General features: G+C 40.7%; 1 protein-coding gene across 4 annotated transcripts; it reads left to right on the plus strand.

Annotated features, from left to right (window-relative positions):
* Window positions 1–27,787, plus strand: SPATA1 (spermatogenesis associated 1). Of its 4 annotated transcripts, none has more exons than XM_083444923.1 (14): window positions 1–236; window positions 1,441–2,261; window positions 4,892–4,998; window positions 6,836–6,953; window positions 11,825–11,878; window positions 11,974–12,316; window positions 13,244–13,519; window positions 14,894–15,038; window positions 15,540–15,600; window positions 16,670–16,793; window positions 18,977–19,102; window positions 19,988–20,166; window positions 22,550–22,648; window positions 24,193–27,787. In XM_083444923.1, the coding sequence occupies exons 2-14, from the start codon at window positions 2,226–2,228 to the stop codon at window positions 24,295–24,297; spliced, it is 1,773 nt and encodes a 590-aa protein (XP_083301049.1). In that variant the 5' UTR covers window positions 1–236; window positions 1,441–2,225; the 3' UTR covers window positions 24,298–27,787. The 4 variants fall into 4 exon arrangements, with proteins under 4 accessions (XP_083301049.1, XP_083301047.1, XP_083301050.1 ...); XM_083444921.1 differs by having other exon boundaries at window positions 2,031–2,261; XM_083444924.1 differs by having other exon boundaries at window positions 3–236; window positions 2,031–2,261; window positions 13,304–13,519.
* Window positions 27,788–27,936: the final 149 nt, after the last annotated feature.

A 27,936-nucleotide genomic window follows, 5' to 3' on the forward strand; every position in this document is an offset into this window, starting at 1 on the left:
TTTGTTTGTTTAAATCTGTGTGTTTATTTGGAAGAAAATTCCACTTATTTCAGTGGGGTTTGCTCTCCAGCGCAGTGTGCATCCTTCAACTTGCATTTCCCTTACATACAGGGTTGCTGTCTTTCGTACGTTTGCCCTCCGCCCTTAAAACAAAAACAAAAACCAACAGCAGGCTGAATCATTGATTCCTGAATCAATACAGGCATCAAGCAATCCCATTCATTTACCCCTGCCAGGTAAAACTATAGTCTTCTATATTTTCAAGTGAGAAGGCTGTTAAAACGCACAGGAGCATGTCCAGGAAAACACAACCGGTGGCAAATGGCCTACATCTGGAAAGTATTGGCATGATTTTTCTCAACAGAACTTCATGTCATTAGATAATATCCTTTGATGTAGTATGCTGAGTAAATGCGTGGAGAGGGAGGGACGGGTGCGGCAGGATGATAAAAATGCCCGGTTCAGAAATTAGTGAGTGTTGCTAGGCGTACAATTGCAACAGTGGAAATTCCCCAATCTGTTTACTTGTTTGTCTTTTGAGGGAAGATGCCCACAAGGGCAGCAGGGCAGCAACCAGGTGGAAGACATCATAAAATATCTGTTTTATGACCTAACCACAACTCGCAAGTTTTGTGATCTAACCAAGGTAGCAAAGGTGACAGGAAGATTAGTATATCTTTAATGAAATACAGACTCACTCTCACAAGATAGGATCGGGAAACCAAACTTAATAAAAACAACTCAGAAACTTCAAGTGGTCCAAAAAGCAGCTGCCAGATGACAGGTTGTGGTTCCTTTTAGATCTCATGTAACTCCTGTTTTCGGTTTGTTTCCAGGCCTGATTCAAAGGCGCTCGCACTAGTGTTTAAAGCCCTAGACAATTTAGTTGCCAAGTATTCCCTATAAACGTTCTACTTCCCTACAGAGCCTCTTGGGTGTTAAGACTGACCAGAGTAGTAGTTGATAGTTCCACCACCCTCAGAGGTTCTGGAGATGGTAGCCTGGGCAATGATATTCTCTGGCAGCTCCTAGGTTGTAGAATTCCCACAGAGTTGCATCGGACACCTTCATTAGATAGTTTCCGGTGTATGCTGAAGACTCACATCTTTACTCTAACCTTTACCCTAACACCTGAGATAAATGTTTTCAGAACCCACCCTATTCCCGCAACGCTCATTTGTTTTAATTGTTTTTAATGTGGAATTTTTGAATGTTAGAAGATGCCCTGGGACCTGCTGGTGAAGAGTGGATTATAAATTGAGTAATACTACTACTACTACTACTAATAATAATAATTAATAATAATATAGGGATTGACCCCTGTGAGGATGGCCTTCGTCTACTGGGCTGCCTGCAGGACATGCACTGAGCACCACGACAATGTGTTTCATATGATCCTCATGCTCTGTTTGACATGCATAATCCTTCAACTCCCCAAAGGGGTATGAATATCACAGATCAACCGGCTTCGAGTGCTCGTCATTTGTATGATCCTCAGGCTCAGCCCTAGTTCCCCAAAGATCATAAAACTAGACATCTTGACAATATGATCTACAAAACACCTATCAGTGGTGCATACTGTGTTTCCCAAGCTCTGTTTATGTGTGAGTGTTGCTCATTCCTTCTAGTTATGCATGTTTTTAGACATAAGTTCCATTTTGGTTACTGCCAAGTATAGGATAATTGTGTTGTTGTTATGAGTGAGGAAAGGGGCAGCAGATTCAGGTACTAATTCTTCATATTTCTGAGTGTAGTTACAGTTAGGATTATCTGGCCAGTGCCTTTTTACAGCATAAACTGCATTGTCCAACCGATGGCATTCATGTTATTGTTTTTATTCTACATGGCAATTATCCCCATGTAAGCAATGTGCGTAGAGCAGATCTTTGATTACTGAAATAAATCTCAGTTACATGGCCCTGGTTGTGCAATTCACTGGGTTACTAAGGTGATATTTACTTGTATAGAAGGAGTGTTCACATCAAAGCATGATGTTAGCCAACGTTTGAATCCTTTCATTTTGTTTTCAGATTAGCTAGAAACAAAGTCTTCTGTCCTCCTAAGTAGTCTCATTTTTAAACGCAGCAATGTTTTTGACATGGAAATACATATGAAATGAGTGGAATGTTACCTCCGAGAGACCAATATCCTCTGTTAAATTATGTTTGTGCATTTTTTTAAAAAAATGATCCGGAATTCGCTGTGAACGAGGCTAAACAGGAACTATGCCATCCAGCCATATCAGACCTCCCACATCAGAGGTGAGAAATAATGGAACTTAGAAAGCATGTCTATCCAATCTTAAGTGTACATTTTCTGCTGTAGATTGATGAGGTAACAGCAACGTATATAAATTGCTTTTTCCTATAAACAAAGCCCTTTATTATCTTCATTTTTTGTGTGATTAATTCTCACCGCCTGTGAAAGGTGTTTACAAGTAGGCTGGTTTTAAACATTACCCAAATAATGTTTTAAATTTGCTTTATGGGGATTAAATACATCTAGGCATTGGGTGTGATTTAGTAAAGGTTTTCCTTTGTTGCCAGTGGGAGTTCATCTCCATCAGGAACAGCGCCGCTGGTAACTTAAGTCTCCTCAGCATTCTCTCTTGTCTGTTACACTTTTTATCTTTAAGCTCAGGGTCATATTACCCTACGTGGTGCTTCGGTTTAGAAGGTTGCGACAGCTGCTAGTTATGCACATGAGTGCTCAGTGTTCATGTTCTGTGACTAATAGACCTGAAATGCTATTAGCAACAGTTGATACTTTTTTTAAATAAGAAGTTCAAAGCAAAGGAGTGTTAGGCTACCTTAATACAGCGAAGTGAGCACCTCCTCCTATCATGTCGCTAATAGCTTAACTGTACAGATCTAATGGAGGGAGGAGCAGGGGTAACAAAGCCCTGTTTCGCTAATTACTCTGCTTTCCTAATTTCTAATTAAAACAAACCTCCCCGCAAATCCACCGAGTTGTGAAAATAAAATCTAGACTGACCAGATCGAAAGCAGGTTTTGGCCTAATCAGTGTAACCTAGAAAAGAAATGACACATTTTGAAAGGATTGCATGAATGGACATGTAGGGTTTTCATCAACACGCCCTGCCCCCCCCCCCCGCCATGTCATCTTTTGATCACCTGCAAAAGCTTTTAATTTATTGTCTTTTAATATTGTCTCTGCGCCATCCTTATTCCTTTAATTTCTTGATTACATCTTTTTATTTGCACTTCTAAAACTGTTATAAACAATAAATGTGACAGTGGGCAGCCTTGTCTGGTTCCTGTAGTTATTTTACAATTCTCAGTCAGTATTTACTTGCAATTTTCCTGATTGATCAATATATATTGCCTTAACTCCTTTTATAAAAATGACTCCACAACCCATATATTCCAGAATGCTCAAACAGTATTTTAAACTGGTAATGTAATTATCCCTTGGCACTTTTAGATTATATGAGGCACAGCTCTTCATTCAGCTTCCATAAATTTAAATGACTGTGTTGCCATTTTTACCCAGTGATCTGCCACAGTTCTTTTATGTTCCAAGCAGTGTTAGAAACTGAGATATGAAAGCTGGGAGCACCTTAAACCTAGGTTATGGGTGCAGCAACTGAATGTCTCTAGGCACACTTTTTTATAACAAGAATACAAAGCTGAAAATAAATGAACTGTGGCTTCAATATTATGTTCATTTTTCACATGGTCTAGTCCTTCCCCTGCTCACCCCCCCCCCCAATATTCTTAAGAGGATCTCTTCTCCAGTCTTTGAAGAGTAGCTTGAAGTGGGGAGGCAGAGAAAGGTCCTCCTTCCACTCCACAGTTTTAATCTGAAATCTTAGGCTGCGCCCAGAGCTCAGAAACTGCTCGCACTAATGAAATTCCCTGTCGCAAAATGCACCTAGAACAACGGGATTTTCCAACACTGGTCCCAAGGTGACATTACTTTTCTTTTTTGAGTGTTGTTACTTAGTAGTCAAGGGACGCGAGTGGCGCTGTGCGTTAAAACACAGAGCCAAGGGCTTGCCGTTCAGAAGGTTGGCGGTTCAAATCCCCGTGACAGGGTGAGCTCCTGTTGCTCAGTCCCTGCTCCTGCCAACCTAGCAGTTCGAAAGCACGTCAAAATGCAAGTAAATAAAGCAGGAAGGTAAATGGCGTTTCTATGTGCTGCTCTGGTTCGCCAGAAGCGGCTTAGTCATGCTGGCCACATGTCCCGGAAGCTGTACGCCGGCTCCCTCAGCTAATAAAGCGAGATGAGCACCGCAACCCCAGAGTCGTCGGCGACTGGACCTAATGGTCAGGGGTCCCTTTATCTTTACCTAGTAGTCAGTCAAACATGGATAACAGTGCTAGATATTGGGGAAGGGGAAGCTCTTGTCTCAGTTCAAGAGCGAAACTAGCACAGCTTCATCCTACCTGAAGCCACCTTTTGATCACCACAATGTGTTAAGCTTGACCCAATTCCCTGAGCAGTGTGGATGCATGCAGCTTAAACATTCCAACAGCACATTCCACTGTCCCAACAACCTTAGTTTAGCATTAAGTGCCAAGCAGGCCACTTGCAGAAATCTGATAGCCAAACCTTTAACAGTAGTATTCAGTTTCATTGTGTCTTGTTACCATGTCAGAGTTTCTATCATCCCGGCAGACATAGTGTTTGACTAAACAAACAAACAAACAAAAACAAACACCATTAATAGTTCCCTCCTGTTACAGGACTTGTGTGTATAAGAAATCAAAGATATCTCATTTGGCGTCAGTCCAAACCTCCACCCCATCTAAAGCCCCTCCAGAATGGTGGATTGGGGGTTTGGGTTGCCCCTTTGCATATTTAGTTTGTCCATACTAATTGCTTATAAGATTTTTAAAAATAATAATATTTATTTCAATTTATTTAGCTTTTAGAGCTTCACGTTTTTTACGTTCCGGAAGATGTGTGGAATTTCAAGTTGAATACAGTTCCAGTAGATGTTGCCAGCAAATTTTTTTCGGCGGGATTTATAAGGTGAGTTGGAATAATAAACGTCGGGTCTGCCTTTGAGTGTAGCAGTTCTAGTAGCAATTAATCCATTATATAAGCCGTATAGTTTTCTAAAAGCCGAATGTCGTATGTTGGGAAGCTTCCATGATTCTGCCATCAATTCTTTTGTTAAATGGAAAGCAGCCAAATTACTCAAGGGGAAGGGAGGGGTTTTTCAATCATTTGTCCTCTCATAACCATCCTCAAGCTGCTTTTCTCCCTGAGGGGAAAAGATTTGGATTGCTTGTATCTTATCCCTCATTAATGAGAAATGAGCTTCTGGGAAGATGGGCTTTTGACTGGACAAGTAACAGGAAGGGACAGAGTCTAGGAGCTCCTCTTCAGCTTTGCTCCTGATTTCAGCATACCACATAGGAGATAAAATGTGTGTTATATTCATTGTATTGGAAAGTTTTATCATTAAGGTTTTAGAAACTAGAGTTCAGGTTCAAACAAGAGGAGCAACTTGCCCCAACCATTTTAAGTCAGACAGTATTTTAAAATAAATGTACTTGTTTATAGCACACTTATGACAATTTATATCATGTTAACTCTCGGGCTCCTGCCGCCAAGAATCCTGAGAATTTCACTTTATGAACTTCACTTTATGAGCTTCTGCTTATTTTCTGTTAGTTACTCTCCCTCTTCTCAGCAACCTACAATCAGGGATGCAAAGATCTCAGTTTTGGTTCTCTCGATTTCTCATTTTCCCAGTCTGAAATTCAGTTCTCCACATTTTTCAGCAATTTGTTATTTATATGTTTTTTAAAAGTCCTCATGAAGATTCACCAGCATTTTAGTGTTAATTTCTCCTAATAAACACCTTTTTACATGCAGTTTATACACATTTTTGCAAGTACTTCCCCAAATATAATGCATTTCTGGATGCATTTTTATGCACACTTTCCCTATATATATACATTTTTGTAAACACTGATTGAAGAACTGGATTGCAATATTCAGATAAGTATGAATTTTGCAGGACAATTGTGTTTTGGTTTGCATTGTTTCAGAAAGAGCCAATTTGATAGATTTGGCTTTAAATGAGTACTGAGTCAGATTTCTCTTCCATCCCTGACTACAATTCCTAGATTTTATTGGAAATAAGTAATGGTTGCTACTTATTGTCTATCGTGTAGAAGTGTTTAGTGTTCTTCTGTGTAGAATGCACGCCTTCAATACCAGACATATTGGTGGGAAAGGATGTTGGCAATCACTGTAGAAAATGTCGACAACTTTAAATTAGGCAAGAGTCTTATTATCTTCAGGTTAATCACCTTACTAAGTTCAGAAACTTGTACCCACCTACTTAACATTTCCAAGATCATAGGGAATTTTAATAGTTACTTATCTATAGATCACAGAAGCTATTAATGTCCTATTAGTGTTATTCATTCCTAGCATTATGAATTACAATACAATGCTATCTTATAATGAAGAAAATTCCTGCCTTAATTATCTGAGAAACTGCTTAGAACATCGGTCTTGCTAACTAAGATCTTACGCATGAAATTAGAAGTTTCGGCTACGGATTTAACAAAGCTTGACATGGATGAATCATGTGGATAAAGAGATTTTTGGCACCTTGGAGATTCTATTTGTTATCACAAAATAAATGTTTTATTGTTTGTGCACAAGAAAACCCACCTTGGTACCAGAGGGCTCTAAAAGTTAATGTTCAAGGATTAAGTCATCAGTGTGAGCTTTCGGAGGTAAAATTAGATCTTTGTGGCATGTAATTAATGTACATTTCCTTTATACACCCACTTCCAAAACAAATATATCAATCATGTCTCTGCAGTAATGTAATCTGGTATTCTAGGGTGCCACCTTATATGACATTGAGAACATTAAGAGAGCAGCTCGGAGACTACCTGGGTGAAGATGCAGTTGTGGATAAGTATATCTTCCTAAAATGTATAGGGAAGAAACTTGCAGTGGTAAGTTTCTTTTGTGTTTCTGTGAGTGGGTTATCGAGAAGAGCTGTATGCTTATTTTCAAATGTTCCCATTTAACATTTCATGTTCATGTAGTGGCGGTCAGGGAAAAAATGTGATTTCCCCCCCCCTCCCTGGCAGCTACCGTTTCAAAATAAAGAGTTATAAAACCAAGATTTTTTTTTTTTTAATTATGCATTTTTTTGGTCACAGTCCAGTAGGCTTCTTTGCTCATGGGCTGTAGATGCCAAAAAGAGTTTTGGCTTTATCTGCCTGCATGGCTGCCCTTACACTATACACCACAAGTTTAATTTGAAGTCATGAGGAGGTGAATATTTGGGGAAATCCACATTATATGGGTCTCTTCTGTCACATGCAATTTTGATCATGGCTTACATTTCTAAAATTCTGTAATTGGCATAACTGCTACTCACGAGCTGGGAGCTTGGAAGAATATGAACCATTGAGTTGGATGGGACCATAAGGAACATCTAGTCCAGGGATCGGCAACCTAAGGCCCATGGGCCGGTAGCGGCCCACGAGGCTTGTCTAACCAGCCCATGGCGACCCCTGCCCCCCCCGCCCACTGCCCGCTCTTACCGGTGTGGCACAGGGACCGACTGGGTTGATGGCACCTGTGCACATGCGCACGGGTGCTCCTCCGAACCGGATGTGCACTGGAAATAGCATGTGTGCATGCATGCGGGGCGGAGAAGCGCCCATGCGCATTGCACACACACTATTTCTGGTACACTTCTGGGTTGAAGGAGCGCCGGAAATAGCGTGTGCTCATGTGCACAGGTGCTCCTCCAACCCGGAAGAGCGCCTGTGTGCACACACTCCGGGAGCCCATCCTCCAACAGACAGAGTGTCGACCGGCCCATCCTCGGATAAGGTTGCCTACCTCTGATTCTAGTCCAACCAATGCAGAAATATTTTGCTGAACATGGAGCTTGAACCCACAACCTTAAATATAACAATAGTGGGGTTGTTGTTGTTTAATCGCGTCTGACTCTTTGTGACCCTATGGACCAGAGGCCGCCAGGCACTCCTGTCTTCCACTGCCTCCCGCAGTTTGGTCAAACTCATGCTTTGAGAACACTATCCAACCATCTTGTCCTCTGTCGTCCCCTTCTCCTTGTGCCCTCAATCTTTCCCAACACCAGGGTCTTTTCCAGGGAGTCTTCTCTTCTCATGATGTGGCCAAAGTATTGGAGCCTCAGCTTCAGGATCTGTCCTTCCAGTGAGCACTCAGGGCTGATTTCCTTCAGAATGGATAGGTTTGATCTAGTGGGGTAGGAGAGCTTTAAAAAAAATAACACCTGGCAACCAATGCGCCCCTTTGTTTTCAGATAATGCATGGGTAGATGAATCCAAAAAGCCTGGGACACAAATTTTCATGGCGTTCTAGCAGCGATGGTGGCTCATCTACCAGAAGTAATGTATTTTGCGTTAACCCTGACACTGAGTACTCGATTCTGACCAAACTAAGCCCCTTAGACATCAGGTTATGCACTTAGAGCCAATTTGGAGCTCTTGCAAAGCAAACCTGCTTTCCCAAAACATTGTTTCTTTTTGTGATAAGGAAATAATAGGAAAATGCACTGGAAAGTGTGAGATAATGCTTGGTTGATGCAACACCTGTGTAATCTCCCCAAGAGCAAATCAGGACGAACACTCATAAAGTAGCTGGCGACATCTGCAATCAAATCCAAATGACTGCTTATTAAATAGGTTGTATTGCAGCATCCTGAGTGTAACTTAGTTGAGTGGAACCTTACGGGGGTTAGGTTCTCTAAGAGAGTCCTGCTGTTAACTGGCCTACAAAGCAAACTTTGAACCTACGTTGTCCACCATGTTTGTTCTCTGCAAAAATGCCTCTCGCTTTCACTTCCATTTCACCTTTAACAATGTAAATTCCCACGAATGCAATGAGATAGACCTCCCGTGTAAAAACGCTCGGCAATTTTAAAAGCACTCTTAATGTTTTGATCTTAATAGCTGACATAGCGGAGAGTAGTAATTCTGAGGAAAATTAATGGTCTAATTGCAAGTTTTAATCATTTATTTCCCTTTGAGCTGCTGGAAGCCTTTCTGACAAAGAGGTTTGGAATTTGTTTTGCTTTCCTTTTTTTTTTTTTTTACTGCCCCAATTCTTTTCCAAGCCAAGACTCATAAAAGACGCAACCATGAAGAAAATGAGGTGGTTCTTTCAAGTGCACGATCTGCCTGTGTGCAGAGTGCGTAGCTTGGAAAGCCTACTCTAGATGGTTGTCACAGACTCCCTGGGAAGAGCTGACAAGCTCTTCTCTTGTCCAAACATATTTCTCTCTACTGCAAATCTCTCAGTTGTATTTACAGAATCAAATCAAGTTTTAACTGCTCTGCTAAGGACAAAGAAACGTTTAGTGTCATAATATTTAAATAACTAAAGAAGTTACCCACACAGTCATTGGTATGCCCAATGCCCAAAACTGGGTTTTATCAAGAGAAAGCGATTCATACGTTGTCCCAGTGAAATAGCTGGAATATAAGCTAGTCATGGCCTACTTGTCCCATTGATTTCCGTAAGAAATGTGACCTATTTTCTTTGGATACGAGTCACTGTGTTCCTGGAAACTATGGTTTGCTGACTGGGAGCCGGCCTCAGGAACATGTACAGTGGTACCTCAGGTTACATACGCTTCAGGTTACAGACTCCACTAACCCAGAAATAGTGCTTCAGGTTAAGAACTTTGCTTCAGGATGAGAACAGAAATTGTGCTCTGGCGGCACAGCAGCAGCAGGAGGCCCCATTAGCTAAAGTGGTGCTTCAGGTTAAGAACATTTCCAGGTTAAGTACGGACCTCCGGAACGAATTAAGTACTTAACATGAGGTACCACTGTACTTCCTTCCCTTCCTTCTGACCCCTTCAGTGCAAGTCCTCCTTCACTTGCCAGCTGTCTTTTCATATTGTAGTGTTACATCTGCTGCGATGTTAACCAAGGCTAACACTAATCTGGTTCCATCTTAACCAAGATTTCCAAACCTGCTTCAACCCTTGCTTTCAAATCCAGATCAGTATCAGAATTGGTTAGTTTCACTGCAGGCATTATAATCAAACCGTGATTAAGACCAACAAGAACACGCAGTGGGGGATTCTAGGAAGGCGTGGGGAGGAATAAGGAAGCAGGGAGTGCATATTCTCAAGCCCTGCTCCCAATTTACAAACTATAGTTTGTAAGGAGCCCATGCTATATCTTCAGCAAATCACTATGTATATTGTTTTGGTCTTTTCCCACTTTTTTGTACGTTTCAAAAAGCCCTTGTACAAATGGTATAAAACACCCTTTTGATTTACTTGATAGGAAAGGTTGAAGTTGTTTTATAATATTTGAGCGGTCAGAGCAATTATATGTAATTATAGGCATGTGAACAAACATTTGCTGAATTTCCCAGTTCTACCGTTGCCCAACAGCGCCTTAATCTCTTCCCAGAGATACTTCTTTCTAATAAGAGAAGAGATACTTGAACCCTGTAAAGACATGTTGCTTTTATTTTAGGGGAATCAGCAGCCTTATTTTTTGTAGCCATTAAAGTAAGTGACATTCAAATTAAGCAACATGCTTTTCTTTTAATGAACCGCAACCCTTCACGGTAAAAATCTGGTGTGGTTTTAAACAAGCATCTTTTTATATTGTTATGTACTTCCAACTCCCCTGTGAGAAGTCCAGAGGTAACACAAGAATGAGAGATTTTATAACAGTTTATTATTTATAAGGAGAATGTAATAAAGACAGACTTCTAAAGCAAAACCACCAATTCTCTATTAGCTCTCGAAAGAAAAAATGCACCCCAAATATACTTCTGTTTTAGTCAGCATATCTATAAACTCCAAGTGCTCTTGTCACTCTTTCCCTTTTTCTATCCAGATTCAAAACTGCCAAAACTTCCTTCTAAAACTGTCTTTGTGCCTCCCCGTTAACAACGATGAGTGTGACTTTCTGAAGACTTGAACCGTTATGGACCATTTAGTACTTTTGATAAACCTCTGATCATATAAATTCAGAATAATAATAAGGGCAGCCAAATTTATAGCAGCATTTTCTATGTTACTTCTAAGGCATTCACACAACTGAAGAAACCTTGAGAGAAGGAAACCTTGAGAGCCAGTGTGGTGTAGTGGCTAAGAGCGGTAGTCTCGTAATCTGGGGAACCGGGTTCGCGTCTCCGTTCCTCCACATGCAGCTGCTGGGTGACCTTGGGCCAGTCACACTTCTTTGAAGTCTCTCAGCCCCACTCACCTCACAGAGTGTTTGTTGTGGGGGAGGAAGGAAAAGGAGAATGTTAGCAGCTTTGAGACTCCTTCGGGTAGTGATAAAGCGGGATATCAAATCCAAACTCTTCTTCTTCTTCTTCTTCTTCTTCTTCTTCTTCTTACCTTAGGTGATTAATGAGATTTAAATAATTAATTTATCAGTTGATTAATGGAGCAATCCTAAGGGAGCAGTGATGTAAGATGGTTCAGACCCTTCTGCTGAATCGCATTCCCTGCCAGAAATGGAGTGAGCTGTTTGCAGAACAGCATCTCTGAATCTAACACTTATAAAAAAAATTATTAAAAATTATCTAAAAACAGACAGATGCAATAAAACAATAAAAATAAAACTGCCAAAGTGAAAAAGAATTTATATGCCTTTGTAAATAAAAAATGGCATAACTATCTAGCAGAATTCCCAAGATATATATCCTGTGTTTTCCATTATTCACAAAAGTTTGAGTATAGCATTTTAAAGAAATGTTATATTCTGGCTTTCAGGAATGTAAGATGCTATACAAATGGAATGGTATGGCACTATTCTGTTTTGATAACGTTTCTTTGTTACCTTCCAAGGTGAAAGCAAAGCAAGAAACAGAACTGAAGCTCAAATCGTTTGCTCCTCCCTATGTACGTATATTGTTACATCAATTTTCGTGTAAAAGCAAAGCTATGTTATTTAAAAATATATTATTTATTTCAGAGTAGCTTGCTGTATATTTCAGGCATTTCATCCAGAACTTTATTTGTTGCCTGGAGTAGAAAGTATTTATTCATCTTCATCGTCAACTCCAGAAAGACATCACAGTAATGCAGACTATATACGTGCATATACATCATATCATAGACCACCTGACGTATCAGCTCCAGATCATGAAGCTGGTCAGAACCCCAACGTATTGGAGAGTTCCTTGAAACATCATCTCAGCCCAACTCAGGATAAAAATAATTTAATAGGATGGGACGAAACTGAAAAAGGAAGTGCTCAAGATCTCCCTGCAACCCAGATCTCTAAGCAAGAACAGAACGAAAGGATTAAAGAGAAATATAATTCACAAAGAAGGGAAGGTGAGATATATCAAGGCTGCTTAATTGCTATAACAACCAAGTTCAGGTCAAACTGCAAGGACAGCACAAATATTTCTTTTCCTCTGATTTTTTGAAAAAAATAGTTTTCAATTATTTCTCCTCCAGCAAGAGCTGCACTTCATATTAAGATCAGACAAGTTATACCTTGTTTGAAACTGAGAAGGAAAGCACAGTTTTAATTTCTTTCTCCACAATCGAGGCTTGGAGCCTGTTGTGTCCGGAGAGGGCAAATGATCTCTCCCCCTGCCCCACCACACCTTATTTGAGAGGGAGATTAAGCGTCTTTAACCTGGCCATTATTTCATTGTCTGTATTGATGATGCTAGCAGTAGGATTCCCATCTACTAATTTGGTTTTGTGCCTTTTTGGTGTTAACAGTTTTGCTAGAGTTTGGGTCCCATCAGGTTTTTCTTCCCTGAAACTTCATTTGTCACATTGCCATTCCCTTGTTCTGTTAATCATACGTCCAGACTGGTTTCCTTCAAAATTAAGGTTTCAGGGGTGGGGAGGAAATCAAATCAGAACGACTTGTTTGCAATACGAGTTCCTGATATTTAATTGTATTTTGGTCCTACCTAGACTGCGGCATATGTAACATTTGCTTTTTTAATTTAACAAAGGTTCTAACAATATCACTTGTTACCAAAAAAAACCCTTAATTTTTATTTACTTGGGTATATATTTCTTTAAAAATTTATGCCCAGCCTTCTTAGAAATAAAATAAACTTAAAGTGGCTTACAAAAAAAAAAAAGTTCAAAATGTGCATAAAGCGGTTCACGTTACTTACATTAACATGACTATTATAGTTAAATATGATTATTTATAATAATATATGATAAATCTACAACTTAACACAACTTTCATAAGTATATATAGCCTAATATATAATTATGTACCGACTCCAGGAGAAATTAGTTGTAACAGAGACCTAAAGGAATCCATTAAATCTCCCTATCCATTCCAAGATAAAATTTCTGCAAGACAAAACTCTGTAAGAAAATCCACATCGGTGAAAATTCCTCAGCGAAAGTCTTTCAGCCAAGCTCGAGAACGACAGCAAAATACTCCTAGAAAGGTCACGAAATACAAAGATTCTGTTGCACCTTTGCGTATGAATCAGAACCGAGAGCAAGAGGGAAACAACCAGATTCAAGTCAATCACATCACTCAGAAGATAAAAGGTATATATTGCTCCACTAAGCACTCCATTCAAAGTTTATTTGTATTGTGCATTAGCATTGTTTTTTTTTTTTTTTAAATCTATCTGAAAAGCTGCTCTGGAGATTCGGGGAGGGGAGGATTCCAAGAGGCAGAGGCATAAGTAAAGGTTGCCTCCCACCTTCCTCTACTTGGGGAACTTCCACAAGATCTGAGAGCTTTCCATCAACAGAAGGAAGCCTCCCATTTACGGAATAGCCAATCTGAATCCCAACCCTTTGGTTTGCATGAAAGCATTTAATAAATAATGCTCTTAACCGTATTTTTCCATGTATAAAACGAGGTTTTTTAAATTTAAAAATAATGTTGGGGTCATCTTATACATGGATAGTGCGGGGGGGGGCAATTGGTAGCAGCCGCGAGCAGGAGATTGTCAGCGGCGATTGGGCATGTGATTGGTGGCTGCGGCAAGGGCTGTTATTGATTGGCTGCTGCTGTGGCAATTGGGCGGGTGATTAGTGGCGAGCAGGCAGATGATTGGTGGCTCTGGCGACGCGTGGGATTGGTAGTGTCAATCAGGCAGCTGAGCAATATTTGGCACCCCCCCCCAAAAAAAAAAAACCTTAACAACTCTTGGCAATCTCCCCCCATTTTCTGAATTTGGAGTCCCAAAAACAGGGGCGTCTTATACACAGGTTCGTGTTATACACGGAAAAATACGGTAATTTCATTAAACTATTTAATAATGCTTAGTGATCTGTGGAACTGGTCCAGAAGCCACATGAGGACAGTTTTTCAGTAGTAAACATTGGTGGTTCTTTAGGTGATAAGATCCGCTTGCTTGCATCGGGCCTAATTAAAAGCCAGGAATGACACCAATCCTAACCTAGATGAAAAAAATAGAAACTTGAAATGGTTGGACATTGCAAACTACAGCAGTTTAAGAAAGGGGAAATGTATTCTGCCCGTCGGTTAATACGCACTTTTGTCCAGATTGCCTCCCATTTTCTACATTTTACAATCTCCTGTGTGATAGGGCTGGACATGTTTTTATTAAAACACACTGGCAGTTGCCCTTAGAGTTTTCTTTCATCTCAGGGTCTTTCTTCTATATCCTGCCTGTGAGCCAACTGGCGTTCTTGATTTTGCGCTGATAATTTCCATTTTTGCTTCAGGCGGATATGCCCAGAATCTGTACACACTCATTTTTTCGCCAAGCCATTGCTTCTGGCGGTGGATGGCAGAAGTAAAAACATGTATATAGAAACAGAAATATTATTTAATATTGGGTATTATTTATCACCCGCCCTACACCCTAACGTCCCAGGGCAGGTTACAACATTAAAACACACCATTAAAAACAGCTAAACATTATTATTTTTTGACCTCTGATGTAGAAGAAGCTCCTATCGCGCTTGATGCAAATATAGAAAATGAAGGCAACCTGACAGGTATTGGAATGGGAAGACACACCACAGGGGATTCTGGAATCCCAGAATCTTTGGAGGAGAGAGACATGGACTATCCACACAGAATGAGGAGGTAACGAAACGGAGAAATTTCTTTATATATCTTTGTGATAAAAGCTAAAAACACTTGAAATAAACAAGCCGTCATGCTGACAGTATTAGCTGCCCTTCATTAAAGTTGCATTAAGGGCTCCCAACATGTTGGATAATGGGGAAAAAAGCAAACACTTTAATTAGTTTTCAGACAAATATAATTAAACCTGTGAACCAGTTCTCTTCAGCTCATTTCCTGTGTGTGAGGTTAGCGCTTCCATGGAATGTTTGCTACCGGTCCAGTTGGCTACCAGCAAGCTGCCGCACCCTAATTTCAGCATCCCGTTTTCAGATTGGTAATCTGCCACCCCAGCACTCTATATTTGCTAGATCCCACCAGCCTTTTAAACAAATTTAATTAAGGTGGTTTGTTTCTAATGTAATTACTACACTGCACTTGGATTTCATCTTTAGCCAACAGCGCCCTGGAATTATTTATTGCTTCTAATGTAATTGCACTGTGCTTTAATTTCATCTTTAGCCAACAGCACCCTGGAATTGCCAAGTCTGTTGCTGACACCGGTAGCGTGCAAGATAGCCAGGTATGTTTCCAAACGCCTAGCAAAATAAATAAATAAGGTAGTTGAAATTGGTTGCAATCGTTTCAGTAACTTGAGCTCGTTTTTCTTTTCTTTTGGATTGTTGATTGCAATAAGATTTCGTTGTTGAAGCAGAATAACTTCTACCCACTCTTGACAAATGCTCATGAAACAAGCGCTTTTGCCATACATTTGAAGTAGCACATATGCTACATGCAATTGGAGATCCATGTGGGTTTATAATGTTTGCGTATGTATGTATATGTACACATACACAGAGATATATTCAGTACCAAAGTACCAAGGAAGACCAAGTCTATGCATATTTAGTTGGAAACAGGAACGGAAGGCTATGTAAATTTTGATTCTCTCAGTTTTTCATTTTTTAAAAATATTAAATTCAGTTTTCCACATTTCTGCAACAATTCACATTTTTGGGGACATAAATCCTCATGAAAATCCTTAAACATTTGAGGGTGAAATATCCTGTTTTGGCTAATGTACATATTTTTGCAAATAATCTACCCCAATATAATTCATTTTTGGGTTGTATTTTAAAAAATTATCCTAGGAGGTTTAGTTTGGTTAGTATACACTTCCAGAGTTAAGACTAAATACATTACTCCTGGTAACCGAGCCACCATAGTTGCTAGAGGGCCGTGAAACTTTGTGGCCCTGGCTTTTAGACTAGTGTATGCATGTACTATCTGAAACCAAAGCAGCTCATGGATTGGCAGATGTGAAATATATTTGGCATTATTTTCAGCTCTCCTACCCCACTATCTGGGGCAGTGCTGAAGTTCAGCTTGCTTGTCCATCAGAACACATGGGTCAGATGTGTGCCATGAAATATGCCCTCGATACTCTGCAATGTTCAGAGGTCGGTGGCAGAGGCATATGGATTCCTAGACAGACAGGTTGCAGACAGGGTTCCCTGAAGGTAACTATTGTTTTCCACTAAAAGGACACTTGAGTTAGCCTTCCCTTTAAGACTGATATAAATAGAATCTCCAGTTTCATGTACTGTAGGGAAAGCAGCAAACGCTGACATGCTTTTTCATTTGGTCCCTAGACTGATGAAAATAACCTAAATGACTTTGCACATCTGAGCCAGTATATTTCGCCTCCTACTCCACCTCTTCTGGATCTGTCTGTAAACAGAGCTGAAGCTCCCAGTGGAATCTTTCCAACAGAGGGTGAGCAAATTGTTCTAAGAGATCTTATGGGGTTAAAGTCTTCCCCCACAATGCCTGACTGTGAAAGGGAACAAAGATTGACAGCAAGAGACCTACACATCCACACCGTACATTGAAAGCACACCTTTCCCCGAAGGTTCCTGGTAGGGATGTCAAATAATTCTGCTGGAAATGGAAACAACAGCAGAAGTCACTCCTAATTCACAGGTTCATCTGAGATCAGGCACGGAAATCTCACAAGCGAATGCGAGCAGTTTTTGCTGCTGCTTTTCAGTCCATAAGCGATACACTGTTTTCCGCATTGTTTTTGCCGTTTCTCTTGCACTGAAATGTACTGGAATTAATTATGTAATTAGTTTCAGTCATAGTGGATAGTGAGATGAAAAAAATGTCTGTTTTAGCAGAAGCCAAACTGCAGCAGAATGGAAACGGATTGCGACAAAGCTGGGTCAGGACTGAAATCACTGCCTTACATTCATAGTTAAGAGTGCTGGGAACTGAAGCTCTGTGAGGGATAAACTATGTTTCCCAGCATTCTTTGGGGGGAAGCCGTGTTCTTTAAACGCATAGTGTTAATATGACTTGACAGAAATCAAAGCCTCTGGAAACCTAATGGGAAAAGCAGGAAAAGCCTTGAATCTCATGCTCTGCTTGTACGTGTGTGTAGATAAACCTTATAACACATACACAAAAACGACAATTCTCTAGGGACCTTCATTCCAAGGAAACCAAGTACAAAGTATGTGCTAGGACCCCTCTCACCACTCTCATTTTTGAGGGTGTGCAACAACTCGGTAGTTAAAAATGGCATAACTTAACAGCAGCAGGCTTTTCCTGGCTCTCTTACAAAGTAGGAGGCAGAGTTGCTTAAACGTAAGTGACTCCAGTGCATGCATTGTCTAAGCAAACACCGTTGTCGGGGAGCCTCTAAGGAGTCACTTGTCATTGCTGGCATGTTCCAAAGACACTAATCCCAACCCCGGTGCTTGCCTTTCCTTTGACCGAGTGCCCCTGAGGGAGGATAATTTGGCTTAATTCAGTTTTTACATCATTAAAATTAATCCAGCCGCCTGTGTCACATCACAGACTAAGTGTTTTGTTATACAATTAGCACAATCCCCATAGAACTTATATTTGTTATTTCACATACAGTATATGTACCGTACTTTTCCATGTATAAGACTAGGGTTTTTTATTTAAAAATTATGTTCAGAATTGTGGGTCATCTTATACACGGATACAATATCCCCACTCCCCCATTTTTTCAAGTTGGAGTCCCCCAAAACAGGGGGCATTTTATACATGGGGGCGTGTTATACATGGAAAAATATGGTATATAGAGCACCATTTTTTCAAGGAGCTCAACCATGTCAATACATGGTTCTCCCCTTCCTCATTTCAACCTCACAACAATCCTCTGAGGTAGGTAGGTTCTGAGAGATCATGATTGGCCTAAGGCCACCCAGTAAACTTCGTGGCTGTGAGGTGATTTGAACCCAGGTCTCCCTGGTCCTAGTCCAACTCCAGCCACAACACGTCTCTGGAGTAGTGCAGACTTTTTGTAATTGCCCATATGTTGCATGGTTCCTGCTTTTGATAGGAGCTGTGCAGTGGCAGGTTCCCAGTAGACATGCCTGGTCTCATTAATCTCTAGGCATTTAGGCATTGTTTTGTTTATTTAAAAGCATTTCTAAAATGCTGAATATTCAAAATCTCTATGCAAAAATACAAGCATTAAAACATTACCGTCCTGGCGGAAATGTATTCATCGGGGAAAGCCTGGGCAACACAATATGTGTTTGCAAGTTTTAAAATTCCCTTCCCACCCCTCAAGAGGAATTGCGGCAGTGACACCTTCAGATGGTATGTCTGAGGTACGTGAAGGGGAAAGTCACAGAGAAAGATTTGTTTCATACGGTGTGGAGTTTTGTGCACTAGCATCTCATACAGGACAGAAATGGGCAGAATGCTAGTGTGGGCTGTGTGCCTGGATCTTGGGAGGCAGGCGGGGATCTGATGCTCCAAATTGCCACACCAAAAACCCCTAAAATACTGCAGATCTTTCTGTAGACCCGGGCTTCTTTTCTTCTCGGAGGCACTCCTGTGCCAGATTTATTTATCCTGGGCTTTCCGCATTTTTTAACCAGCACAAGTATACTAATCTTGAGGTTTCTTTTCCTCAGGTAGTGAGTTGATCAGACAGCTGCAACACATCAAGGCAGAACGAAAGCACCTGGAGAGGGCTAGAGAAGAGCTGGTTAAAAAAGTGAGGAGCTTACTGGAACAGAACAAACTCAGGAGATATCAGGGTATGTGTTATTAGGCTGAGATATCTAGTGAGGTTGTTATCCACACCCACACCCACACACAGCCCTCCTTAGTTTTTGTTTTAGGCCAGTTGCCAGAAAAAAACGAACAACGAAGTCTCCCTGCTCCACCCCACCTTCTGCTTTTTAAAAGTTGTACTTAGTTGAACAGGCAGCTTTTGCGTTGGCCTCCATTGTCTTGGGAGTCACAAAAGCAATGTCTTGGAAAAAGGGAACCCCAAGAGATACACTGACAAAGCGTAGCTGCTTTATGTATTTAAAAACCAAGGTAGCTTTTGGCTGGTCGCAGGTGTGGTTTAGTGGGTTTTGACAGGTCAAGGGACAGAGCCCAGGGAATAAAGAAGGTGAAGGAAGAATACCTTTATTTCTGCTTGAGTGGAGGTGGTGGAGGACTGAGGAGCTAGAAAATCTAGAAGATAGCATCATTGTTGGAGGTGGGTTTGCTTTACTTCCCCCTCCATGGCAATATGTCATCTAGCACCCTGGTTTCCATCAGAATTGAACCATTTCTTAGATGTCTCTCAGTTTATACCCCTTCTTTACCTTTGTTAAAGCGAAGCCTCATACCTTCCTGCAAACCACACATTCAAGAGTTTGGGTTTCCACATGCTAGAGTCCAGCTATTCTTTTTTAAGTACTGTATGAAAGCCGTGGCACTTGACCTAGCATGTTAAAATTTATGCAATGTTTTCAACTCTTAATATTTTTAGTTTATGCTCTAATAGAGCAATATTGCTTACTATTCTGATTCTTAAGTTACAATCCTGTATTTTCCTAGGACTAAGCCTCACTGAACTGAAAAGGGTCTGAAAACCTGAATAGAATTGCGCCATTGAGAATATAATTTTGATCTGTTTCCCCGTACAGCTCGTGATTCCTGGAAAAAGAAATATTTTGAAGCTAAAAAAGTCACAGCTTCCTTGGAGGAAGTTTCGAATAAACTGCGGGAAGATTTAGAACTTCACTACCAGAAATTGTTGGTGCAGCTAGAAGCTAGAGATATAAGGAAAAAACGAAATAATTTAACACAGGTTGCTAATTCAAAGGTAATGCTGTTTGTTCAGTCTTTAGCTCCCCTTTCCATAAAATCTAAGCTCCTTCATGCCATTTAGACAGATAAGTATTCTTCAGATGTTATAATAACCCTAGAAGAGAGTTTAATAATTTCCTTCACTAATCTGACATAATCCCTGCCTGTATAATTTAAATTGAGCTACTTTTTATATCTCAAAGGCTCAATTCCGTAACTGAACACGCTCACCAGGAATATTTGTATCAGACTGTTTTTCTTTTGCACAGGAAAATGATAACCATTCAGATTAAGCCATGATCCTAAACATACACTTACCTGGGTAGTCAGGTACAGCTACAGGGATGGGCAAGCTGTGGATTTTCAGATGTTGTCGTACTACAGCTCTCTGCTTTCATCCTTGTCCATTGACCATGCCAGCTGGGGTTGATGGAAGTCCAACAACTTCAGAAGGACCACAGGTTGCCCATGCAAGCTTTTCTGTATCAAGGCATTGTCTTTAGAATGTGAAAATAATGGAAATTGATGGTGACCTGCACTAGAAGACAAATACTATAATGGCAATAGAGAGAGACAGAGAGAAGTCCCCCAAACTAGATGAAATGGAAATTAATGCATAGCATTGTAACAACGTGGCCTTGCCAAAAATCATAGCTTTACAAACAGGAAAGATGGAAATTTCTCTGCAGGCTCTTTCCCCCTCAATTTGAATTGGCATAACACACTGCTTGCCTGATTCAACTCCGATATGTAATTAAATTGTTTTGTGTGTGTAAAATAGCTTTCTCGCTGGCTCGACAATGAAACTCATGAGAATACAGTTTTAAGTTAATTAAATCCTTCCCATATGAATCATGCCCTTGAGATATCAACACAGTTCTGCTAATTACTCTGAGAACCAAATGATTTGCTTGTGTCTCAGCCTTTTCTCATGTAGCAAGCTTCCTCCTGTTTACATCTTTCAAGTTATCTTCCTGTTAAACCAAGATTTGATATATCCCAGTTATAAGGCATGAATGATTCCACCCCCCCTTGAGATTACCTTCTGTTTACAGCAGTGACAGGGTGCCTGTGGTCTGCCAGATGCTGTTGGACTCCTACCAGCCTCAGCCATCATTGCCAGTGGTCAGGGATGATGGGAATTGGACTACAACATCTGGAATGCCACAGGTTCTCCATTCTTGGTTTCGATCATGCATTAAGACAACATCTTTGCCAGCTCTGTTCATTCCCACAACTGAGTTCTGCATTTGCACGGAGCAACTCTGGAACTTTCTAGAATGTTAGTCGAGGAGCTAGTGTTCTTTCCTGCTCGTTCTGGTAGACAAAGATGTGATTATTTGAGCACACTCTGAGTGGGTAAAGGAAACACATTCTTGACCATTTTCGCTACTGCACGGATGGTAGCACCAGGAACTTCCTCATTTAGTTTCTCACAGCTTTCTATCTTCATTTTCAACCATTGCAGAGACCACTTGTTGTGTTAGTTTTCCTTTGTGGCAATGGTGCTGCCATTTTCTTTTACAAAGTGCAGTAGCTGTGAGGCCAGGTGACATCTATGACTGTTGTCTCTTCTATTTGGGTGAAGGAAAGCCATCCAGTAGATAGATAGATGCAATCATTGCCTGAAATAATAGCTGTAAGGAGAAATTAATATTCAATTTTATTATATAGTCACACATTCAAACTCAAAACTATGTGATATCAAAAGGGGAGATGGGAGAGTCTAAAACTGGCAGTACAATCAAAATACAAACCACAAGATTCCTTGCCCATTTTCCTTCATTTGCCGGAGAAATATTAGACAAAACTGGATCCCTTGATTCCAGAAAATAACCTCTTGTCTATCCCAATCCCCAAAATGGAGTCCAGCACACGCCCTCTCACAACAAAGAGGTGTGGAGAGACAGGAAGATAACTCACGTTGGAAGCACCCATATCTACACATGAGCGCTCTCTCTCTCGCTCTCTCTCTTTGAAATTCACTTGTGCCTTTTAATAGATAGAAGTCTCATGGGGAGAAGGGAAGGACAAATTTATTTTGGGCTTGGGTCAGTCTAGGGCAGCTAGAGCAAGGTCTGCCAGGTCTGTACCAACTAAGCATGGAAGTAAATTCACATGCAGAACTGCATTATTTTATGTTAATACAGTGAGGCCATGGCCTCACCTGCCATGTGACCAATCAGTTCACCATTTGAGTAACTGTATGAGACATAGCCCTGATGTTCTGCACTATGTATGTTTCTGGGAGGAAAGTGATACAACAGGAGCTGAGGGACTAAATCATATAATTTTAAGGAGAGATGCAGATTTGGACGATTTGCACAGAGAGTGATATTAATAAGTGCAGGATGTATGTTAACTCTGATCTGTATGAAATCTTTTTTTGTTTCTTCTAGAATAATACAATAATCCAGATCACCACTCTGCAGCATGAAATTGAACAACTAAGGAGGAAGGTTGATAATACAAAAATGAAGCTTGTCATAGAAATTAAGGTATTAAACACTAACCTGCCTAGTTCGTTTTATATCCAAGTGAAGAATGTAAACATTATATTTGGAGTTTTATCTCAAGTATACCCTTTAGTGTTTTTCTTTTTTTAAAAAAACAACAACATTTAAGTCACACTTTTGCTTTCAGGAGTTTAAAGTGGCATACATCCCAATCCCCCATTTTATCCTCAAAATTACAAAGCTTAGGCTGAGAAAAAGTAACTATGGGATAGCTTCATAGCTTCTTGAGAGCTTCATAGCTAAGTGAGGAATCGAACCTGGACCTTCCCAGTCATAGTCAAACACATCACCCACTACACCACACTTGGCTCTTCAGTAGTTTAAGACTGGAGAGCTGGAGGTCAAGGGAAATAACTTCTCTTGCTTTTCAATTGCTTTTGTTCTGTAGGCGTATTCTGAGTTCATTGCACTATGGAGCTGAGGACTAAAGGGTGTTCACCCCGGAGTTAAGCACATGGTCATATTTGAGATCTGGTTCACCAAAACATTGAACTTTAACTTTGCTTCCATAGCAGCGGTGTTTCTGTAAGCAGCCACTACTCCACTAAGGAGGAAGGAGAGGCTATTTTTCATAAAGCAAATAATCAACCCTTGTTCTTTGAATAGGGATCTAAAAGTCTGTGATGCTGCATCAGGGAATGCCCTACACCACATAGAAAAGCAATATAGCTTTTTACTTGTTCGTCCCATGTCTGGAACCAGCAAATACAACTGGTGTCCACTGTGGTGGTTGCTGTTTTCAGTTGGCAAAGGGCATTTAACTGATGAACAAACCACTTGTCTTGCCTTTCATTTGCACTGAAATGATGGGTGGAATAGCATACGGGCAGCATAATTGCATAGGATACACAAATAAATTTGCTGCAGCGAACAGTGAGACGAATAGCGTAGATTTCGGCAGAAGATGAATTGCAGTGGAACAGAAAACAGTGCTCCATGCAACTGACACAGGGTGGGACAGAGCATGATGTTTTCTCACATCCGCTGTGCCAGTACCACTTTTTCAAAATTCCAAATGTGCCTGGGATCCAAACAGGTTTAGCATCTCTGCTTTAAACATTGTATCTGCCAACATGGAGTGCCAAGATGGTGTGTGCTTTTCAGTGGTCTAAATGTAGCTCAGGGACCTCTTTTGCTTATACTACCCTCTAAAATGTGTTGTATATTAATGGTATTGTGCTAATAATACAACAACAACAATTGGCAATTTGTGGTCAGAAAAATAACAGGAACAGAAACACACCACTTTGAGATCTGCAGTACAATCTGTGGTATTTTTTCACCTCATTTCCTACTCTCATTAATGGGAATATGATGTAATTTGTACACTAGGGTTTGCCATTACTAGTGACCTTAATATGCCAGAAACAAACCAAAATGGTTCATCCTTTAACTCATTGGGCTTGAAAGATGAAAGAACAAGGAAATGGTTATTAATCCACATAAAGGTTGAACTGTATCTATAAAATAATACGAAGGTTCTCATTTCATTCTTCCTTTTGCAATCTCGGAATCTTTTTTTCTAGATGAGGAAGCAGGCAGCTTCTGATTTGCGAGCACTGAAGGCAGAACTGGCCCACAAGAAAGTTCAGTCTTCTTTAAGACTCCACCCTGAAGGACAAGTCTATTAGCTGGCTCCCGTTTGTGAGATTCTTCTCTGCATATTTGTATAGCTACTCCCAGAACCTATTTCTACCCAGCTTTAAATTTGTTCAGCTATAGGAGAGATATTGTATGTGTTGAAAATGAATGTTGAAAAACAGTAATTCATCATGACACCTATATGTAATAATTCTACTGCTGGCGTTAAATAGCATTATCACCTCATTCCAGTATCGGATATCCATGTGCAGGGACAAAATGTCAGTTGGAAGGAGGAACATAGGAAGAGCCCGTTGGATCAGGGCTATGACCCATCTAACATCCTGTCTTCACAACAGAAAGACCACACACCTGTTTTCCAGGTGGTGGTTGCAATAGCAGCCTGGTTGCTAGATAGCTGGGGTAGGTGGGTGAGGTGGACCTGCCCTCACAACCACCTGATGCCACAGTCGGCCTCAGCCGGCTGCGGGAGCTAATGAGATTACCTGCTGGAAATGGACATTTAAACAGGTCAGTCATGGCTCTAGTTGACCGGGGGTTGCTTCAGCAACGGACCTGACAGAGCCAGTGTTCAGTCGGGTCCACTGCCAAGGCATAAAAGCTGGCTGCATCGCAAGCAGGAAGTTCAGTCAGGAATTGGCCCATAGCCATCATGGCTAGTAGCTGTTGATTTGTTGAACCATGAGTTTATCTCATCCTCTTTTAAAGCCATCCGAGTAGGTGGCCAGCACTGTCTTCTGTGGGAGCAACCTCCATAGTTCAAACATGCAGTTGCTTGAAGAAGTACCTCCATATCACCTGATTCTTCCCACATCCAGCTTCATTGATGTCCATGAATTCTTGTGTTATGAGAAAGTGGGGGGAAGCTTTCCTCTATCCATTTTCTCCATTCCACACATAATTTTATAAACATCTGCCATGTCACCTCTTACTTGCTTTTACTCTAAACTGAAAAGTCCCCAATGCTGGAACCTTTCCTCACAGGGGGAGGTGGAAAATCCTTCTAGTGTGTATTGCAATGGCACCCTTCAGAGACAGAGGAAGCCTGACTCCAAAACCATTGCAGCTCCAGTAGTTGGCTTCTTCTTAATGGTGAAGAGCCGCCTCGGTTGACTCCTGAATTCTTCCCACCATCCTCTGGTGATTAGGATGCTGTCTGAAGCTTTGCCCAGACGCTGCACGTTGCCTGTTAAGTAGAGCTGGTTCTGCATGTGCCACAGTGTGTGTGGACAGTTATCTGCTACGGATTGGGGAAAACCAACATTTATAAGAAATCTAAATACAAAAGACCAAAAAAACCCTATGAGTAAACTTCTCCACTTTTGGTATTTATTTCAGATCTAAGTGTTTTGAAAATCAAAAACTGGTTATAAACTTAAACACAACCTTAAACATACTTGTAAGTTGCAAGTTGCATCTAAATAGGGCTGTAGACACGCTACACTTTAAGCCACATCCTTTTTTTCAAAGAATTCTGAGTACTGTAGTTTGTTAATGGTTTTTGGGGGGGGGGGGGGCAGGTTGAAACTGTGAGGGGTAAAACTAGTGTCCAGAATTCTTCGAAGGAAGGAACGGGCTTCAAATATATAGCAATTACACAGCCCTAGTCTTGCTTCCATGTAGAGTGAGATAGGAGGAAGTAACCAGTATCTAGTATTATTACTATATTCATTCTCATTTATGAAAACCACATTTGACTCCTTTTTCCTCCTACGCAGTTGCAATTTTGGTGTAAAAGAAAGGTATCTGCTTCTGAGTAAGCTGCTACATACCTTTTTGCTTTCCACTATCAAGCCCCAAGGTTTTCATTCTTAGCAAGATCAACAATGTAGTAGAAGAAGACTGCTATTGGGTTTACATTTGCTCGTGTCTAGTTGAAGTCTCTTGGTGGCTTAGTGGGGAGCTTAGATGGGTGAACGATGCACGAAGCAGATAATGGAGATCTATCTAAACCTTACGCCTTAGGCCCCACACTGGTGTTGATTCATCTTGTAAACAAGCTTCTGTTCTTTCTGTAGAAGTTGAGAAACAACTTGCCCTTCACGAGATCACAATGCATCTAAATAATAACAGCTGATGGATTTACTTTTAACAAAAATTGATTTGGTTAAAAAAGGTAAATGCATCAAAGTAAATCCATCAGCCACCATATTCCGATCAGATCTTAGACCTGTTATCATCCTCAGAGAATGAGTTTCTGGAATGTAAATGCCTCATCTGTGGTAAATTTCGGCAAGCCCTGCCCGTGAGCTCTTCCTGCCTGAAAACCGTGTCATACGTCTAGTCAAGAAGCCAAATAGGAGGCATTAACATGGTAACAGCTGGAAAGCTGACAAGGAAGTGCTAATTACTATGAGTAATAGACGATATGATATATGAAAGAGGATATTAAAATCCTGCAACGCTTTTGGGAAGAGGAACTCTGCATACATTGAGCAATCCCTAGAACTAGTATTATTCAGAAAAACCTTTATCAGGGTGCACAAACTTTTTTCAAAGAGGGCCAGATTTGATGAAGTGAACATGCATGAGGACCGACCAAAATTGTTGAGCTTTTTTTGGGATTGAAGTTGCTGAGTTTTTGGTGGCCTTTTACCCAAGGACATGTACTGCCATGGGGGCCCCTGAAACAGACTTTGGACATGCCTGCTTTAAATCCTTTTTAGGATGGCTAGGGACTCACTCTATTTCACTTCGTGCTTAATTTTAGATGCCAGATTTGTTTGCTTTTAATTAAGAAAACAGAAGTTGCCAATTCATTCCTGGTTCAAATCAGTGCTATTTTTCTAGAAAAAAAGGTGCCGGAACTCACCACGAACTTCTCCCTTGTTCTCTTAGAATGGCAATGGCACCCACCTGAGAGGTACCACAACAGAATTCCAGCGAGTTCTGCCCTGGTTCAAATGTGTTTTGAATCCTTGGTGACATCAGCTTTGTTTACATGGAGGGAGCAGTCTTCCTGCAGGAGGCAAAGGTTCATGTTTTTTGCCTCTCTGTTTAAACAGGGGAGATCTGTTGTCCATCACTGGGCAAAAGAAATGCACCGTTTTCAAATCTTTTAGCAAAGTGGGGGGACCCACAAAATATTTTTTTAAAAAGTGATGCAGAGCAATGCAAAATAAAGCTGCTAAACGTCAAAAATGGCACACAGGTGTTACTAGCCATCAGAGATGTACCTAAGAGACCAGAGTTATTGGGGTGAGATTGCAGCACCCAAAATGGCTGCCATGCTTTCACACGAAGAATGGGATGAAGAGGTATGCCATTGCTTGTTAGCAATGTACATATCTGCGGAACAAAGTTTGGAGGATTTTCAATTATTTTAACTATTTATTTACTGAGTTAATATTCCTTGTAAACCACTTCGAAGTTTTATTACAATCTCTCTCTCTCTCTCTCTCTCTCTCTCTCTCTCTCTCTCTCTCTCTGTGTGTGTGTGTGTGTGTACTATGCAAGTTAAACACCTGTGTATGTCGTGATCTGTGCACAAATATTCTAAATAAATGGGTGGCATTGTCACTTGACAGCCAGTCAACTTCGAAGGGACGGCAGAGAATAAAAGTCTCAGTGCCGACCATCTTACTTTCTCACTTCCTTGACCAGGTGATTGATTAAAGTAGATTAGTGCCAGGACTGAGCAAGCTATTTAGGCTCGTGCAAGAGGCTTG

Source organism: Podarcis tiliguerta (assembly GCF_965153285.1).
Source record: "Podarcis tiliguerta genome assembly, chromosome: 6".
Lineage (NCBI taxonomy): Eukaryota > Metazoa > Chordata > Lepidosauria > Squamata > Lacertidae > Podarcis > Podarcis tiliguerta.

Excerpts from the sequence above, each read along its gene's own strand:
- SPATA1 (XM_083444923.1), top strand. The coding sequence starts at position 2,226 with ATGCCATCCAGCCATATCAGACCTCCCACATCAGAG. Across the intron at positions 6,954-11,824 it reads TAGGGAAGAAACTTGCAGTG|GTGAAAGCAAAGCAAGAAAC; the intron begins GTAAGTTTCTTT and ends TTACCTTCCAAG. Across the intron at positions 16,794-18,976 it reads TGGAATCTTTCCAACAGAGG|GTAGTGAGTTGATCAGACAG; the intron begins GTGAGCAAATTG and ends TCTTTTCCTCAG.